The sequence below is a fragment of the Macrobrachium nipponense genome, chromosome 49 (genome assembly GCF_015104395.2).
Source record: "Macrobrachium nipponense isolate FS-2020 chromosome 49, ASM1510439v2, whole genome shotgun sequence".
Lineage (NCBI taxonomy): Eukaryota > Metazoa > Arthropoda > Malacostraca > Decapoda > Palaemonidae > Macrobrachium > Macrobrachium nipponense.
In genome coordinates, this window is record NC_087224.1 from 5,869,810 (window position 1) to 5,888,414 (window position 18,605).

The 18,605-nt window shown below is 39.9% G+C and overlaps 1 protein-coding gene across 8 annotated transcripts in view; it reads left to right on the top strand.

Annotated features, from left to right (window-relative positions):
- LOC135205288 (dual 3',5'-cyclic-AMP and -GMP phosphodiesterase 11-like) overlaps nucleotides 1-18,229 on the top strand; it is a 348,600-nt gene extending 330,371 nt beyond the window's left edge. For all 8 annotated transcript variants that reach the window (XM_064235680.1, XM_064235681.1, XM_064235675.1 and 5 more), the window contains 8 exons: nucleotides 6,435-6,521; nucleotides 6,992-7,159; nucleotides 7,462-7,571; nucleotides 7,860-8,048; nucleotides 8,712-8,853; nucleotides 9,014-9,088; nucleotides 9,225-9,308; nucleotides 13,660-18,229. In XM_064235680.1, coding sequence (XP_064091750.1) covers nucleotides 6,435-6,521; nucleotides 6,992-7,159; nucleotides 7,462-7,571; nucleotides 7,860-8,048; nucleotides 8,712-8,853; nucleotides 9,014-9,088; nucleotides 9,225-9,308; nucleotides 13,660-13,839 — 1,035 coding nt within the window. In that variant the 3' untranslated portion in view covers nucleotides 13,840-18,229. The remainder of the gene's footprint in view (nucleotides 1-6,434; nucleotides 6,522-6,991; nucleotides 7,160-7,461; nucleotides 7,572-7,859; nucleotides 8,049-8,711; nucleotides 8,854-9,013; nucleotides 9,089-9,224; nucleotides 9,309-13,659) is intronic.
- The last annotated feature ends 376 nt before the right edge of the window (nucleotides 18,230-18,605 follow it).

Genomic DNA, 18,605 nt, shown 5'->3' on the forward strand with positions numbered 1-18,605 from the left:
AGACATGAAGTCCAAGATGGCGGACTCGAAAGGTAAGGCTAGTGATAGTGAACATTTTAGTGAAGTGAGTCCTATCAGTGTGGTGGAGGGGGCGTTTGATCGTCCCTGCGGCGCTCCCAGGCCTAGACCTCTTCCAAGCTCCCATGCCCAGTAGGAGAAGGAAACAGTCGAAAGCCTTAAGGAGGTCGTGGGGAATCCCCAAACGTCAGACGTCCCTTCAGCTAGCTCTGCTTCATGGCAGCCAGCTCAAGGGCGCTATAGGAAAAGCGTCCTTCGCGAGTGTTTTCTCGGCCTCGTCCTCTCCCTCTCCCTCACCTAAACGAGGGTGGAAGGAGTCGAACTTATCGAGACCGCTGAAGCGTCATATGAAGCAAGACATTGATTCGAGCCCAGAGCGCTTCTCGGATGACGCCCCGTCTGCTATTAAGAAGGCGAAGGTGGCGTCAGCGTCACCTGACGCTTATGAGGAAGTACCCCATCATGCTTCTTCCCCGAGTGATGACGAGAGGCGTCATGCACTAGACGTAGGAGAAGCGTCAAGAAAGATAATAATGGCGGTTCAGGAAACAACTGTCATCTCTTGTGGGAGTTTTAGCGCCCCGTCGGAAGGACGTGACGCTTCCAATTAAGAAGTCTCGTCCTCTCGCACCTGCTCGAAGAACTGGGGCTGACGAGAGTGTTGTAAGACAAGAGAATCGAAAGACGTCTTTTAGAAGTGAAGCGTCTTTCAAGCGGATCTTAGACGTGACGCTCCGTCCAAGATTGTGACGCCGAGTAGGAAGCCCTTAGAGAGCGAAGCGTCTTCCAGACGCGAAGCGTCATCAAGACGTCAACAAGAGACGTCATACATGACGCTCGGAGAGCGGGAAGCGTCATACAAGACGTCTTCTAAAGCGCAAGAGAAGCCGCAGGTTGTGACGCCCTTCCAAAAGTCGTTCAAACGGGAAAAAGGAAAGACTTTCATTCCCTTAGCCCCTCTCCTATCAGGAGTTTGTCTCCTCCAGAAGAGGAAAGTTCTGAAAGGAGAACGGAAACTCAGAATTATCACGAGTTGGAGCAAAACTCGGATGATGAGGATCATGGAAGAGAGGGCTTGTCCAACTATAAGGTGTTGACTACCCTGCTTCTGGAGGAATACGGAGACGAGTTGACTCCGGCTGCTCCTCCTTCTCCGCGCTCGCTCTTTTCGAGTGCGAAGGCGAAGAAGCCTTCGTCTTTTCTGAAGATGAAGCCCACCATCTCGATGAAACGGGCTTTACACGCCTTAGACTCCTGGATGAAGTCGAAGAAAGACTTAGTCAGGACAGTATTTTGCATGCCTCCAGCAAGGTTAGCTGGGAAAAGAGGCATGGTACAAGACGGGGGAGGATATGGGTATCGCTCTCCCTTCTACTACAGAGGCAGACTTTTCGACGTTAGTTGACGCTTCAAGGCGTCCAAGTCTTAATTCTGCTCGTATTACATGGAGTATTTCAGAACTGGATCATCTCCTCAAGGGACTTTTCATGTATTGGAAGTTTTTCAACTTCTTAGATTGGTCCCTTGGGGTGATGTCCAAGAAAGCTCACGATTCACAGGGAATCGAACCTGAAGCCCTGTTATGCATTTTGTCTTGCATCGACAAAGCAGTACAGGATGGATCTTTTGAAGTCTCTTCATTATTTGGAGCAGGTCTTTTGAAGAAAAGGACGGTGTATGGCGCCTTCTTAACAAAGGCAGTCTCGCATGCTCAGAGGGCAGCTCTACTGTATGCACCTCTCGTCGACTATTTGTTCCCTTCTCAGTTAGTGAAGGACGTGGCTCACTCTTTAACTGAGGAAGGCGACGCAGGATCTTCTGACGCAGTCAGCTAGGAAGAAGAAACCTGCTTTAGTTTCTGACAAGAAAGAACCTAGCATTTCTATGCAGCCCTTTCGAGGTGGTCCGATCTCCAGACCTCCCGCAAGAAGGAAGGCTCCAGAGAAGAGAGGTAGGTCCGCCTTTCGTCCCTTTAAAAAGGGAAAATGAAACATTTCTCCTCCAAGCACCAGTAGGTGCCAGGCTCCTGGGATTCGTGGAGGCCTGGACACTGATAGACGCAGACGAGTCTTCACTGATATCATAAGGAAGGGATATCGTATCCCTTTCCTGAATACTCCGCCCCTAACGTCAATACCAAGGGAACTATCAGCCAAGTACAAGGACCCTGTGCTGAGGGATACTCTTCGATCGATGGTGGAACAAATGTGGGACAAGAGTGCAATAGAACTAGTACTGGATCAAAACTCCCCGGGGTTTTACAATCGCCTTTTTCTAGTAGCGAAAGCCTCGGGAGGCTGGAGACCAGTACTAGACGTCAGCTCTCTGAACAAATTTGTTCAGAAGGAGAAGTTCTCCATGGAGACTTCTGCTTCAGTCCTAGCGTCATTACGACAAGGAGATTGGATGGTGTCTCTAGATCTCCAGGACGCCTACTTTCACGTCCCGATCCACCCTTCGTCGAAGAAGTACCTCCGTTTCATGACGGGGGGAAAGGATCTTTCAGTTCAGAGCCTTGTGTTTCGGCCTGTCCACAGCTCCTCAGGTCTTCACAGCCTGATGAGGAATGTGGCGAGATTTCTTCATCTCAAAGGAGTGAATGTCTCTATGTATCTAGACGACTGGCTCATCAGGGCCAGATCGGAGAGACAGTGCTTGGAGGACCTAAAGTTAACTCTGGATTTGACCAAGGCGTTGGGATTGCTTGTGAACCTCGAGAAGTCTCAGCTGACCCCCAGACAAGACCTAGTCTATCTGGGGATTCGGATGGATTCTCGGGGTTTTCGAGTTTTTCCTTCGCAAGAGAGAAACCGCAAAAGGTTTGAGGATAATCTCTCTCTTCTTAGAGAAGCAACAAACGTCAGCGAGGGAATGGTTGAGCCTTCTGGGGACGCTTTCCTCGCTGGAACAATTCTTCCCTCTAGGGAGACTTCATATCCGTCCACTTCAATTCTTCCTCAAGAAGTCTTGGAGCTGGAAAACCGGACAACTGTCGGACGTTTTTCCCATTCAGTGGCGATAAAGGCACACCTACAGTGGTGGTTGCTACCTCTGGAAGAGAACAAAGGGATCTCTCTAAGAACACAGAACCCAGACCTCGTGTTGTTCTCCGACGCGTCGGAGACGGGTTGGGGAGCGACATTAGGCTCAGAGGAAGTGTCAGGCACCTGGGAACCAGCACAGGTGTCCTGGCACATAAACTGCAAAGAGCTCTTCGCCGTACACCTGGCCTTGAAGAGCCTAGAACCTCGGGTGAGAGACAAGGTAGTGCAAGTAAACGTGGACAACACCACCGCACTTGCCTACATTCGGAAACAGGGAGGGACACACTCCTCGTTCCTTTACGAACTCACGAGAGATCTATTACTTTGGACGTCTCACAGGAACATCTCCCTGCTGACAAGGTTCGTACAGGGAGTAAGGAATGTGAGGGCGGACAGGCTCAGCAGGAGGAACCAGGTCCTTCATACAGAATGGACTCTGCACGAGGAAGTGTGTCTCGATCTCTGGTCTCTGTGGGGAACTCCTCATGTGGATCTCTTCGCAACATACATTTCAAAAAGGCTCCCAGTGTTTTGCTCGGTCGTGGAAGACCCAAGAGCGATTATGGTAGACGCCTTCCTGCTAAACTGGTCTCGAGTGGACGTTTACGCTTTTCCCCATTCAAATCCTGGGGTTAGTAATGAAAAAGTTTGTGGCGTCAAAAGAGACGAGGATGACTTTAATAGCCCCCTTTTGGCCGGCCCAGGAATGGTTCACGGAGGTGGTAGAGTGGATCGTAGACTTTCCAAGATCCCTACCAGGAAGGACGGATCTTCTCAAACAACCACACTTCAAGAGGTACCATCTCCAAAACCTCCCCGCTCTCGCTCTGACTGCCTTTCGACTATCGAAAGACTTGTCAGAGCGAGAGGCTTTTCTCGCGAAGTGGCAAGCGCGATCGCGAGAGCTCGCAGAACCTCCACTACGAAAGTATACCAGTCGAAGTGGGAGGTCTTTAGAAGGTGGTGTAGAGCCAAGAAGTTGTCCTCCTCCTCTACCTCTATAGCGGAAATTGCTGATTTCTTGCTATTCCTGAGAGTATCTAAAATCTAGCCGTATCTACCGTTTAAGTATCCACAATAAAGGGATACAGAAGTATGCTCTCGGCTGTATTCAGGAACAGAGGTTTAGATCTGGCAAATAACAAAGATCTCCACGATCTCATAAGATCTTTTGAGACTTCAAAGTCTAAGGAACCAGTACCTCCGAACTGGAACTTGGACGTAGTCCTCAAATATCTGTCTTCGGATAGATTCGAGCCTCCGCATCTGGCATCATTTAGAGACATAACTAGAAAATGCCTATTTCTTTTATCGTTAGCGACGGCAAAAAGAATTAGTGAGTTACAAGCTCTGCAGGATAAAGTAGGATTCAAGGGAGACTCGCTATTGCTCGTTTAAGACCCTGTTTTTTAGCGAAAACGAGAATCCCACGAATCCCTGGCCTAGGTCATTCGAAGTCAAAGGAATGTCGAGTCTCGTAGGCAGAGAAGCAGAGAGGTCTCTATGCCCTGTTAGAGCTCTGAAGTTCTATCTTCAGAGGAAGCGTCAGTTGGGAGGCTCTAGACAAGGTCTTTGGTGCGCGGTAAAAGACCCCACAAAAGACTGATGTCCAAGAATGCTCTAGCGTTCTTTGTAAGAAACGTCATTACGGACGCTCATAAGGTCTGTCCTGACGAACAATTACAACTACTGAGGGTAAAAGCTCATGAAGTAAGAGCGGTTTGCGACGTCTCTCTCGTTTTATAAGAATATGTCGCTTAAAAACATTATAGATACGACATATTGGAGATGCAACTCAGTATTTGCATCTCATTACTTGAAAGACGTGCGTGTGACGTATGAGAAGTGCTTTTCTCTAGGTCCTATCGTATCGGCAGATACGATTCTGGGTACGGGAGCCGACACCAATCCTTAAATGTATATACTGTTCTTCTGTTTGGATATGGTCGAGAATCTCTTCGAACAATGGAGGATTCAGGCTCGCACGGGCGGCCGTCTAGTTGTTCATAAGAGTTAATTCTCGTCATATCCAATTAGTTGAGTATAATTTTTTTTGAAAAATTATGTATGTGTGCGTAGTGGTTTTTGAGTTACGGTTGTTGTGACGAGTTCGGGGATAACTCGTAACAATCCTTAGTTCTAACACATGGTTAGGATCAGGTGGTCGGGATTGGTTGTGTTCTCCTTCATAAGGTGTATTGTCATATAAGTGGATCAGCACCCATTGACAAAGTCCTTTTAGGCTCTGCTGAGTAAGTGGGTAAGACCCCATCGGCAGACCCACAAGAACTCTTGGCCATAGATCACATATCTCGCTAAAGTTTCTTGAGGTGATGCAGACTACTGGGCAAACACCCACCAAGTCTACCACCTATCAGGTAGGAACCAAGGTTTTATTTATACCTACAACATATGTTGTTTACCTGTCTATTCCATATAGTAGCTGTCTCTTACCCTCCACCGAAGGGTGCCAATCAGCTATGTATATATTCTGACAGGTAAGTTGATTGTATGAAAATGATATTGTTATGTTACAATAAAGTTTCATACATACTTACCTGGCAGATATATACAATTAAAGGCCCACCCAGCCTCCCCGCAGGAGACAGGTGGAAGAGAGAAAAATATGATAGAAAACGGGGATGGTTCTAGTCCTGCCACCCAGGGCAGGCCGGTAGATCACCTGACCTACCTGTAGCGAGTGGCGCGAAATTTGAATTTCTGTCGGGGACGACGGAGTCTTAGCTATGTATATATCTGCCAGGTAAGTATGTATGAAACTTTATTGTAACATAACAATATCATTTTTGTGCAAATTAATCCCTGTTTACTCCATTATCATCATTGAAGTGTAAACATGATAAGGGGAAATTGGAAAATTTGCGTCCCATCGTAAAAGTTTATTCCCTTTTATTCATTCTCATGCTAATAGGTTAGTGATGTAAAAGCAAGATAATAGGAAATAGAAATGGTACATTTTGGCTGCAGCCGTCTTTATTCCTTGAGACCATTTTGTCATATGAATGTGACAGTACAGCAGAAAATTTTCCAGTCACAATATTCCAACAATGTGATACACCTTTTGAAAATGACAAAAATGTGCAAGACTTAATTTCCAAATATACATGGAGGTAATTATACAATTTGTTGACATGAAAATGCTTGTTGTGTATTTTAAATTTTCTTCAGTGAAAATGTATCAAGAGAACCCAATTCTCGAAGTTTATTCAAGATTCAGTGCTTTGAGAATTGCTGTATAAATTACAAAGTACGTATTTTAGGAAATTTTGAAAAATTTTGTATGCATCCTTTTCCTTAGAGGCCTGGATGGCAATATCTATACTAATAATTCCTTTTTTTTATCTCCCACAGAAAGCGAAGGTTCCTTCTGCGCAAGCGCTCAAATTGTATGACTTCAAATTTGATGACTTTAGTCTAGATGATGATGGAAGTTTGAAGGTATGGAAGAGTTTTTAGTTTTACAAAGTTTCTTTAGAGATCAGTAGTCATTTGGAATACCAGAAGATGATGCATCATTTTAGTCCTTGTTTATTGTACTGTCAGTCTTCTGTTAATGGGAGTAATTCTTCTTAGACTATTAGAAAAAGTTTTTCACTAAATACTACCTGTAAATAATAATGGGTTTGGGTTATGAAACGAGAGAGAATAAGGATTATGAGTGAATTAATTGGTAAATTGCTTTTGTGTGGCTTATTGGAAACTGATCAGTGAATTATGCTTGACCTATGACCGAGTAGGAGTTGGATTAACACCAAACTTAATTTTTAAAACTTGAAATGTTACAAATGAGAATTTACATGTTGAACATGTATGTATAGTATTTGTACCATTGATAAAAGAATCATATCACCTTTTAGCTCAGTAAAATTCCTCACAGTTGATTTAACAAGTATTGTTTGTTTTCCCAGGCTTGCTTGAGAATGTTCTTAGACTTGGACCTCATTGGGAGGTTCCACATCGAGTATGAAGTTTTGTGTAGATGGCTACTTAGCGTTAAGAAAAATTACCGTAATGTTACCTACCATAATTGGCGCCATGCTTTCAATGTTGCCCAGATGATGTTTGCCATAATCACAGTAAGTAGAGTCTAGTATACTATGTAGTACTTTTAGTTTTTACATCATGTGAAAATGATTGAGAATTACTTGAGTTTTATATTCGGTTTCTGATTACTTTAGCAGTATTCTGTATTTCCCTTTAGTTTTGCTTTCAGTCCAGAGGACTGTGAGAGGTAGGTAGATGCATAAAACATACATAAAAACATGTTGACTAGTAGGTTTGCAGTTGCCAGAGGAAGTTGATGCTAAATGTATGGAAACTTGTTGTTTTACATGTCTGAAGTCTCCTCTCGTAACACAGCATCTTCCCTATCTTGCAGACAACACAATGGTGGAAAATTCTGGGAGAACTGGAATGCTTAGCCCTATTAGTGGCATGTTTGTGTCATGATTTGGACCACCGAGGAACAAATAATTCCTTCCAGATTAAGTAAGCATACAGTAAAAAGTTTGTTGGGTAATTTAACATTCCTATTATTAATTATTACAGTACAAAATATTTTTTCCCAGTGTAGTGCATGCATTTCATAGCTTTTAAAGATTCGTTGGTTTCCGAGTTTGTAGCTTGTAAGTACATATTTTTACAAAGTTCATTATTAGTTTTTGAAGTACCGTAGTACATATTCAGTTTTGGCAGTGTGAGTTTACTGTACATACTGTACATATAAACTAACAGTGTTTTTTTCAATTTAATAAGACTTTCATTGTAAAATTGCAGAGCGTCTTCTCCCCTGGCCCAGCTATACACCACCTCAACCATGGAGCACCACCATTTTGATCAGTGCGTGATGATCCTCAATTCAGCGGGTAATCAGATCCTAAGTAACTGTACTCCTGACGAATATTCCAGAGTTATAAATGTTTTAGAAGATGCCATCTTGGCCACTGATTTGGCTGTTTATTTCAGGTAGGTGTGTTCTTGATATTGTCATTTATTTTGTCTTCATTAATATGCTTATACTATAGGAGTTTCCATTTAGATTTGAAAGACGTTTACTACAAGTTTTTTATGCTCATTTCCCTCTTGTGCACTTTTGTTTGTATTCCGACCTGGTCCAATTCTTCTTACTCTTTAGCCGTGATTTTTTTTGCATTTCTATACTTTCATCTTGACACTGTACCATCATGTCTGCTTCCTGCTGGCTGATTTCTCTTCTCTCCCCACTACATCTCCTATTACAGTATATCAGTCTTTGAGCTCTCTACTCTGCAGTCACCGTAATGTTGGTTATTTTATATACAGCATGAAGTGCTATATTGCCAGTAATTATTGTAATATATAATGCAACCTACTGTAGGTCAGCATTGTCTAATATGTATATTTTTTTATGATCATTTCCTACATGAATTTATTTTGGCTAGTGTGTGCTTGTAGATGAAATTATACCTGCAGTTGTGTATATAATAATTGAATGGACTGATAGACATACAGGGCTCTCTACCTGTGGAATTGATAATCATAGGACTTCATAAACTGGTTACAATAGTATGCTCGATAACCTTACTTTATTCACGTACAAACCAGATTGACACTACAGTACTATGAAAGTTTTCCATTTCCCCCACACAGAAAGCGAGGTAGCTTCTTCAATTTGATAAATTCACAGCAAAATGACTTTGGAAAGGAAGAGCAGAGAGAACAGTTACGAGGTATGATGATGACTATATGTGATGTTGCTGCTATCACAAAACCGTGGCCAATTCAAAAGCAGGTATGTGCAGCGAACATGGTTTTATTGCTTGTCTTTAACCATAGTACATTTCTGTACTGCTCTATATTGCTTGGTGTATTTATACAATACACGGTCATTTATTTACACGAGATTTTTTTTATTTTCTGTTATTACCAATATAATTTCCTTTATTTTGCAGGTTGCGGAACTTGTAGCAGGAGAGTTCTTTGAACAGGGTGATATAGAAAAGCAAGAATTAAAAATAACTCCAATAGTGAGTAGATTTTGTTTTAAAGCATGAAGTTTGTTTGAAATGTTTTCAATCACTTATACATTATATCACAATAAGTAGTCAATAAAATATAAATGTTATAAAAACTGAATATTACAATAAAATGATTTTGTTACAGGACATGATGAATAGAGAAAAGAAGGATAAACTTCCAATGATGCAAGTTGGTTTCATAGATTCCATATGTTTACCTGTGTATGAGGTAAGACAAACGCTTTCATGCATTAACAAATTTATCATAATATTGGTTGTAAATTTATTATTTCAAGAGGGAGGTACGTAGTAGGTTTTAATTTTTTTGAGAGAACTTGGTTCTCTCAAAAACCTTACACTAGTAAATATATTACTTCAAGAGGGAGGTAGTATAATGTTTTTGAGAGAACTTGATTCTCTCAAAAACATTATATTACTCTTCATACCAGCTGGTACATTTTCTATTTCCGTTGCAGTGTGTGCAGTGTGGTACAGAGTAGGCTGGAGAGATGGGGTCTTGTATGCATCTATTCTTAAGAACACCTCTTTTGAGGTGTTTGCTACATTGTATGTTGTCTTCACCGGCACGATGTTCTATGGACGCGAGGAAGTGTGATGGGCTCTGTTGGGTTTTGAAAAATGTCCACTGGCATTGCCAAAGCTTGTCCATAGAGTGCCTCTGCTGGTGATGGATCGAATGGTGCATGCAGGGCTGTTCTTAGTCCCAGCAAGGCCACAGTAATTCCTTTCTCCAACTCCGTCCTTGATATCTACCGGTGAGTGTGGTTTTGAGGGAGCAGGGCAGCCGGTCCACCATGCTGTATGCTGTTACGTGAATGAGTTTGTCCCGAGGCTGGCGATGAGGGAGCTCCATAAGGCGGAGGTGAAGTTGACTCCTCTGTCACTCATTATGCATTGCAGTACTCCATGCCTGCTGATCCAGCCTATTAGTGCTCTCACACGTCTCTGCTGCCCTGCTGGTATTGCTTCTGGCCACCTGGTATTCCGGTAGATGATCATGAACAGATACCTGTAACCCTTGAAGGGGGCCGGGGGTCCCATTATGTCTATGTGGATGTCGGCCAGTGGTCACTGTGTTGTCTGGAAATCTGTTATTCCTGTTTCTGTGTGCCTCGTTACTTTTGATGTTTGGTGTGGGAGGCACTCTCTTCGCCAACATTTTGACGTCGACCTTCATTTTGTACTGCTCTGACAGGGTTCAGGTGGTTGATCTGCCCATTTGGTGGAACAAGTAGGCTTTCTTTCTTGACCCTAATGGTAGGTGTGGGCGAGGGCTTCCAGCACATACTTGTCTCACAACTTATGGAGTTCTCCGCCATGTAAGGGCGAAGTTGCTTATAGGTTCATGTCATCCCTCTGAGCTGAGGCTATTTCAGTATATAATATCCCAATCTGGACAGTTGTTGGATGACCCATTTAAGTATCTGAGGGTGCAGGAGTGTTCGGCTATTGACAATAGGTGACGCTGCTGTCTTGCTGACCACCTGTCTCCACTTTTGGTGAAGGAGTACCATTGTTTGGATGTCTGTTCTGGAGCAAAGTGTGATTTTTACATCTGTTGTGATAAATTTCCAGTTGTCCTGCTTCCCACCGAATGACAGATTCATGGTCAGTTTCCTGTATATTTTCAGCGGTGCTTCACTGGACGCCTGTAGAGTGTTGTGGGTTGGCTGGCACGAATGATTTGCATGCACTGGTGTCGACCAAGAACTCCATACATATTTGATATTTCATTAGTGATGAAAAAGCGAGTCTTTTTGCCTGTTCCTGAAAGAAAGCCAGCGGAAAGCAGTTTAGTTTGTTGGGTCAACTTTTGCATGTTTTTTGACATGCAGCAGTCCTTTTCAGGCTTCATTCCTGAATCTTCAGTGGTAAAAACCAAAGCCCATAGGACGTTCCCCTGTTTTGGCTTGTACTTGGGTTTGTTTTTCCATCAAAAGCTCTGCTATGGGTGGTTGCATAGGCTCAGTCAACTTGTGGTCCAGGTGGACAGCAACGATCTAAAGGAACTTGTGGAAGTCCATGGTTGATGTGTTGGGAATGGCAGAGACTGTTTGGCAGGATAATTTTGTGAGTAGGACCTCTCTCACAAGGTTCATCACAGTTTCTGTGCAGCCATGTGTGGAGGGGATCGTACCTAGCCACCAAAGTTGCTAGTAGATATGAGGCAGCTGCCGGTCTCCTATTGCTGCCCCCCCATGTTGTCTAGGAACTTCTTTGCCCTGAGGGCATGCTGAAGGACAGGAAGAATGCTAGTTACTGGCAGCATCATCATTTCATTAACCCAGTATTGCAGAATTTGTGTTAGCAACAATACTTAGAAACTATGTCATAAATACCAGCAGATCTTTTATCAGCCTTTTCTAAATAGTCGATTCTGCATTATCATAAATCTTTGTTTTGCTGTAGCAACATATTGGAACTCGGTGATACTCAAACAGACCATCAGTCATCATCAGTTGAAAGTATGTATCTAATCTGCATAACATCAACAGAAAAAATGTGAAGCATTAGATGACCACATGTACCTAGGAAGTTGTAGCCCAGCAGCCAAACATTACAACTTCAGTATGAAGGGACTAAGTTGTCATTAGTGACCCTGAAAATGACTGACACTGCCAGCACCATCCCATCCAGCGACCTGCCACCCTTTATAATCCTCAACCCAATGCCTGGTTCTTAAGAGCTGTGACATCTTCAAGTCCAAGATGATCTCGTCCACATCCTTTAAAGTCGATACAGTCCTAGAGTTACTGTTAGACGTCTTTGTGGTCTTTTGGTAGCGTGTAAGTCATCAGCTCCATTCTTGCGGCTTCTCTACTCTAGGGGTTTACTTCTTCACCTAAGGTAATGATCTTCCAATGGTCTTGTACATCAGCTAGGCTGTTAGAGATGGCGAGACAGAGCTGGGAGGACCTGGAAAGAAAGGCATACTGTAATCCTCTAGAAAAACATGACTTGCCATGGGTGCACTTTGACCGCTCACCCCCTCCCAACCACCTAACCTGCCTTTTCATAAATGGGTGTTTCGTATGGACCAGTTAAACTTGCTTCAGCTGCAGCTTTCAACATACCTGGGGCACTCCCTCTAAGAATCTTAGCATGTTGAAGAATGGTTTTAGTAATTTGATGTGGTAACGTTTGTTACCAATCACTAAGGGATTCCAAGGCTGTTGGCTTCATTCTTCATCAAACTGTAGAAATTTAGCCAATGGCTGGCACTTGGCTGTTGTGGTGCAGTTGAATAAGCAAGTGACTGAATTCTTCCTGGACTATTGTGTATTATCCTTGGAATACCCTTGAAGCTGGGCGGTTGGTTACTTTTGCAGTTGGGTCAGCTAGCCAAGAGGAAATAAATCATGGATTTAATCCTGTCATTGAAGACTAATACAGTGGACCCCCCGTATTCGCGTTCTCCAGATTCGCGGACTCACACATTCGCGGATTTCTCTGGGGAACGTTTTCCTGCATTATTCGCGGAAAATTCGCGCATTCGCGGTATTTTTCTGTGATAAATATCCACTAATTCTTGGTTTTTTTTATGAATTTCATCATAAAATGCACTTTTTGTGATAAAACTATTAAAAAATTTTTAGTGGGTTTTTCTTGAGTTTTAACTAACAAAATAGGCTGTTTTTAGCATTTTCATAGGGGTTCCAAACATTCGCGGGTTCTAACTATTCACGGGGGGGTCTGGTACGCATCCCCCGCGAATACGGGGGGACCACTGTATATTGTTCAGTCAGTGATGCTGAAGTTTTGCCTGTCACAAGAAAAGAACAAAACAGGAACATCTTTTGAGTGGCAACTTTCGTGCCTTCGCCATTTGTCGTTTACATTTGTTTTCAGTTTATGTAATCTAAAACATGGGTAAATCAATGCTGTGTTGTCTGCAGTCACTCTCATATAAGAGTTATCCAATCAGTTACTCAAGTAAAATCAGTGTATTTACTAACCATTCCTGGTTAACTATAATCATATTATCCAAATAATCCATCCTTGAATTCTTGTTCTTCCCTCTTCTGTCTCTTCCATAATCTAAATATAATTTTCTCTCCAACTTTCCCTTCTGTTATAAAGAGCAATATTGAAAGGATGCAGATTTAGCAGACAATTATGTGGTCTCTCCAAGATTTCACAGTGTTAAGTTACCTGGAAATCCAAAGCAGAAGTAAGTTATAGACACTTTATAAAACTTTTTTAATTCGCGTAAATGGGGACAAACTGGAACATGAAGGGACTAGACACTGTTTAAAGAACAAAGAGCAAACTAGTTATAGTACCGTCAAAAATGGAATGTGTGGCCATAGTCCAGCTTCATGAACTGGAATTGCATCTGGGTTCAGCCTGACAAAGTGACACATATGGATACCAAAGTGTAATGCTGCATTAGATTCAATTCAGCATTATTATTTTAACATTTTGATAGCTACTTTAATTGCCTCTAAACTGAATATGTAGTATATACTTTTTATATTTGGGTTTTACTTTACTTGAATTTCCTAAGATACTTAAGTTTAAGTAGCTAAATTGAAATGTTTTTCTTACTTTATTTTCAGGCCTTTGCGAAACTGAGCCCAGAGCTGAAAACTCTGTTAGAAGGTGTTGAAGAGAACCGTCGTCACTGGCAGTCGTTGGTAGTAGATGAGACCATAAACAAGAATGCGACGGCAAATAACAACAACAACAACAATAATAATAATGATTCAAGTGCAAATGATGCTGGTTCTGATAAGTAGTCAGTTAAAAGTCAGAGAATAAACACTTAACTGCTTTCTAATTCATGGGAGAAGCAACAGCGTTCATCTGGATACCAATCAAACTGACTCGAGTGAATTGGAAGGCATCGTGGGGTTCTGTAAATGGAGAAAAAGCAGATTAAAATAAAATTTAGAAATTATAATACGTAGCTGTATTTATTAACAGCGAGTGAATTTCTGCTTCAGCAGTCCATATAGAAAAGAAAATATAGATTACACAGATAGTATACGTATGTGCAAAGGCCCCTGAAAAGGATAAAAAACTATCATAAAGGAAAATAAAAAGTTCACAGTATTTGTGCATGAAAATGTGTTGACAATATTAAATGGAAAAAAAGATTATTAGCCACAATTTATTTTTGCTACAGAATGCAGTGCTCTTCATTACTAGCTAATAATAAATAAAGTGGACATTGTAATTCACCTTTCAATATCTGTTCTTTTACATGCCAGAACTTTACTTATATGGCAGTGAAGATGAATACAGAAGAACTTTTTGCAGGGGAAGTTTGTACCTTGTCCTTACAAAGATGAGTAAACAAAATACCTAAAAGTGTATATATATACTAACAGTATATATATATATCATTTATATATGGGCATACTGTACATGATCAGTAACTTTTAAGAACTTAAATAAAAAGTACTGATACCTTTTAGCCTAATTGTAGTGAAGTTTTACACAGCTGGTTAATTCTGATCTTGCCATTTTGTATGTGCGCACACAAGATTGTAGAGAGGAAAGTGACTTTATGTAATTATGTTAGGACAAGGTGTACACATTTCATTGTAATCAAGAGTATTTGCAAACTACATATACAGTATCACATCGCAGTGATATAAAATGCTGTATGTGATAATATACTTTGCTATCAAAAATGTCTTAGTTTGTAACTGTTATATTTGTAAATTACTATATTTGTACTTACCAGTGTTTTTGGTATTTCCAACTATTTATTTATTTGTGTTCTTTCAAAAATAGTACACTGTCATGAGTTCTGTTTATAGTTGTCAAGTTAATTTATAAATATCTTTACACCTTTTGTGAGAATAAATATTTGTGCTTTGCAGAGACCTGGATCTTTGCTTATATTTCCTATTGACATGTCAGTGATCAGTACAATTTTCCGTAACCCACAGTTCGTGGGCTATAGGTTCTCATTTCAATACTGACGTGTTTTGTCATTTTTTTTTTCGTGTATAAAACAGCTGTATGCATTTTTTCCATATAGCTGTCTCTTTAATACTATATACTATATATATACTGCCTTAAAGCACAATGTCTTGAAAGCAGGTTTTAGGTTTTATGAATTTGCCTCTGGGAATCTTAGCCATGAATAACGGATTATGCCTCAAACACGAAAGACCTCAATGTTGTTAGATATTTTTTTTATTTGCTAAATCTGTTTTCAATTTTTATGCCAACTGTTCCTGAATTATGTGAACCGAGCAACCAAAGCAAGGTTTGCGGAAATGACTTTGGGACTGAATTATTTCAATCTGATAAGTTTTATTGAAAGCACAGCGAGCAGTTTTTAACAAAAAAAATGATACTTGTGCTTTTAAAGGTTTCCTTTTAAATCTTATAATAATTTAAAAATTTAGACAAATGTGTAATGGAACAGTTGTGCCGTTGGTATTTTTAAGCAAACAAACAGACATCATTTTATTTTTAATGTTCTCACCATTTAATTTACCTCAAAACATACTAGATGAAGAGATTTTTCTTTCAGTCATATATTTATGTATACCCTAAATCTATCAATATTTGTTTCCCAAAATCTTCTGTCTTTTGTGTCAGAAGTTCCTTCCATGGCTAAGATTACTTCAGTGAAGTCATGCCAACGTTCCAAACATAAAGTGTCTCGTTCAAGATATTATGCCACAAGGGAATACAATGTACATCTATGCCTCAAGGTTGAGAGGGCTTGCATAGTTATATGATTACTACAATGTGATTTTGTTTATATATGATTTTCATTCACTTACATACTACTTTTTAACAAAATGAGCACCAGCCTCTTTTTAACTTCTTACAACAGGTGCTTGTCTGTTGCCTAATTCCATTTTAGTTATTGTCATAACTGGGAAACAATATTGGGCCAAACTATTTGTGTATTAATTCAAAAGAGTAGATTACCTCTTACACATTCAAGATATGGTTTAAGATAAAGATTTTTATCAATATCAGCAAACTTGTGTACTGTACCACAGTGAAAGACTAATATCTTTTTTCCAAAATATATACTTTTATGAACATATACATTAAGGAAATATGCATTAGTTGGCTTGTCAGTGTAGAGGCAAAATAAGAAATAAATGTTAGGATTAGTTTTCTTTCCATTTACTGTAATACCTTGACGCACAAGTATGGAAAGTTAAATTGCTATTTTTATAGAATTCAATCTCAATATTTTTGGCTTCACAGCAACTTTTTGGAATGCACAGTAGATGGAAGAATAATCTTGCAGAAAGAAACACTCACAATGATAACAGTACTACCCACACATTTACATTTCTGTGATTAGGCATATCTTCTACACTAGCTAAAAACCTTGAGAATAATAATATTCACTTAGGTATATGTATACAAATGCTAATAAAAGCTGTCAACTCTATTTATTTCTGGAATAACAGGAGCCATGCATAGTACAACTGCAAGGTGTAAGAGAAGGCACATCTAAATTGATTCCTTTCTCATTCCCACAAGTGTACTAAATGTGTCCAAAGACACATGTAAAAATGAGATTATTAATTTGTATTTATCCTAGTCATTATTATGTAATCCTTCTTCATGTATTGACATGTAACCTGTGCAAGCTCAAAGCTTTTGTAATGCTGGATTTTACAGCATAAGAAAACTCACAGAATCACCAAGTGCAGCATGCATGACTCTGTTGTGTCTGTTGCGTGATTATTTTTGGCAATTACTGTATAGTTCGGTTGTTTTTATAAATGTTCCAAACCCCTTTGGCATACTTGTCGGAAATAAATCATCGGGCTTCAATTAAAGACTGGTTGTAGTTACTATTATCACAGTAATCTGTTGTATATGCCTTTATCCATCACGAAATCCATCAAGGTTCTCTTAACACATAAATTCCAGCTTTATTTGTAATTAAAATATATATATATATCACAGTATTTATCATTTTTTGTATATATTCTGGAGCATATACTGTAATTGGTTTCTGCCGACTCTTTCACATAAACAACAGGCACACGCTGTTGGTACATGTTCTTTCTATGTTGTGAATCCTGGTGTGTTCTAATGGAAATGTCATTGTGCATAATTCAAAGACACTTATAAGGGCACTTGAGTCCGTACGCAAGAAACTTGAATATTTAAAAGCATATCTGAAAAGTTTAAGTTCTACACATTTCGTATCTCAAATGTACGAAGAAATTTTAAGCGGCTGGAAATTTATCATCTTAATGAAGCACATTTGTTCTTTACTTCCTTATAATCTTTCATTGTTTTTAGGCTTATTTAACTCACGTTTACTTATAGGTGTCTAAAGCCAAGATGCAGATGGTATGAACTGCCAGTGTGTGGAATGCCTCTGTGCATGACATGAAGCATTACATGTTGTAAACATAATTGTAGATGATCACGGGTTTTACAGTGAACTAAATGTTATGCCAGTGGATAGAAAATGGGACACTGTTCAAGAAAAAATATATTTAAACCATATTCTCTGTGTTCATTGCAGATATTGTTCATTCTACTTGGAGATTATATGGCCATGGAAAGTACAGTACTGTGTTAAGTGTGTGTGTGTCCCATTTAATATCTTCAAATCTGAATTCACTTATAAAAAGCTCCACAGATGATGCCATTTTAGAGGCACCAAAGTATCAGGAATACCAATACTGTACTTGTTTACTTAACAGATTGTTTGTTAATTCTCCCTATGCATTCAGATGCAGAATCTTCTTAAAATATATTTATATATATGTACTGTATTTATACCATTTTTACTGGCTACCTTAAGTAGCCAATTCTGATCAATGGTCTGTCTGAACTTGAAATTAAATTTTCAGAAACCGTACAAAAATTTTCCCACTAGCTACTGTCATTAAGTCAAGTCCAAAGACAGCTTAGAAACCTCTATGCTATACATTAATTTATAATTAAAACTATGTGCAATAACCTTTCACGTGGCTTGGAAACCATTTTCTTGTGTCTCTTCCAGACAATACAAGTAATCTGTTTTGTAAACATCTTAGAAAGTGTTCATTGTGTCTCTGGCCTTCAACTAAGCATGACCTATCTGTGTTTCAAAGTGCCATTTTCTACTGTAGTAATCTCTTTACGAGTCAAAGCCATTATGACCAAGGTGGGCTAATAAACTATTCAAACTTGAAATGGTTTGTTTTATTACTTGAAATGAATTACTATTTGACTTTATTTCTCTTTAAACGGATATATGTAAATATAATGGGTTACCTATCTACACAATATCAAATTAAGAAATAACATTCACTCACTCACCTTCTTTTTTCTTATTTTTCTGTAAAATTAAATGAAAACTTAAGAATTGGCATTGAGAACTGGCACTGCTGAAGGTGTTGGGATAATTGCCAATTACCTGGCATAGTTATGATGCAAAAAGAACCTGAAAAGAAGGAAAGTTGTAAATATAAATATAAATCTCAATTGTGGTGAGCTTCATGAAAGTACTTAACTGTTAAAAACACAATTAACAAACGATCGTAATTTTAACACCGACTACGGAAACATC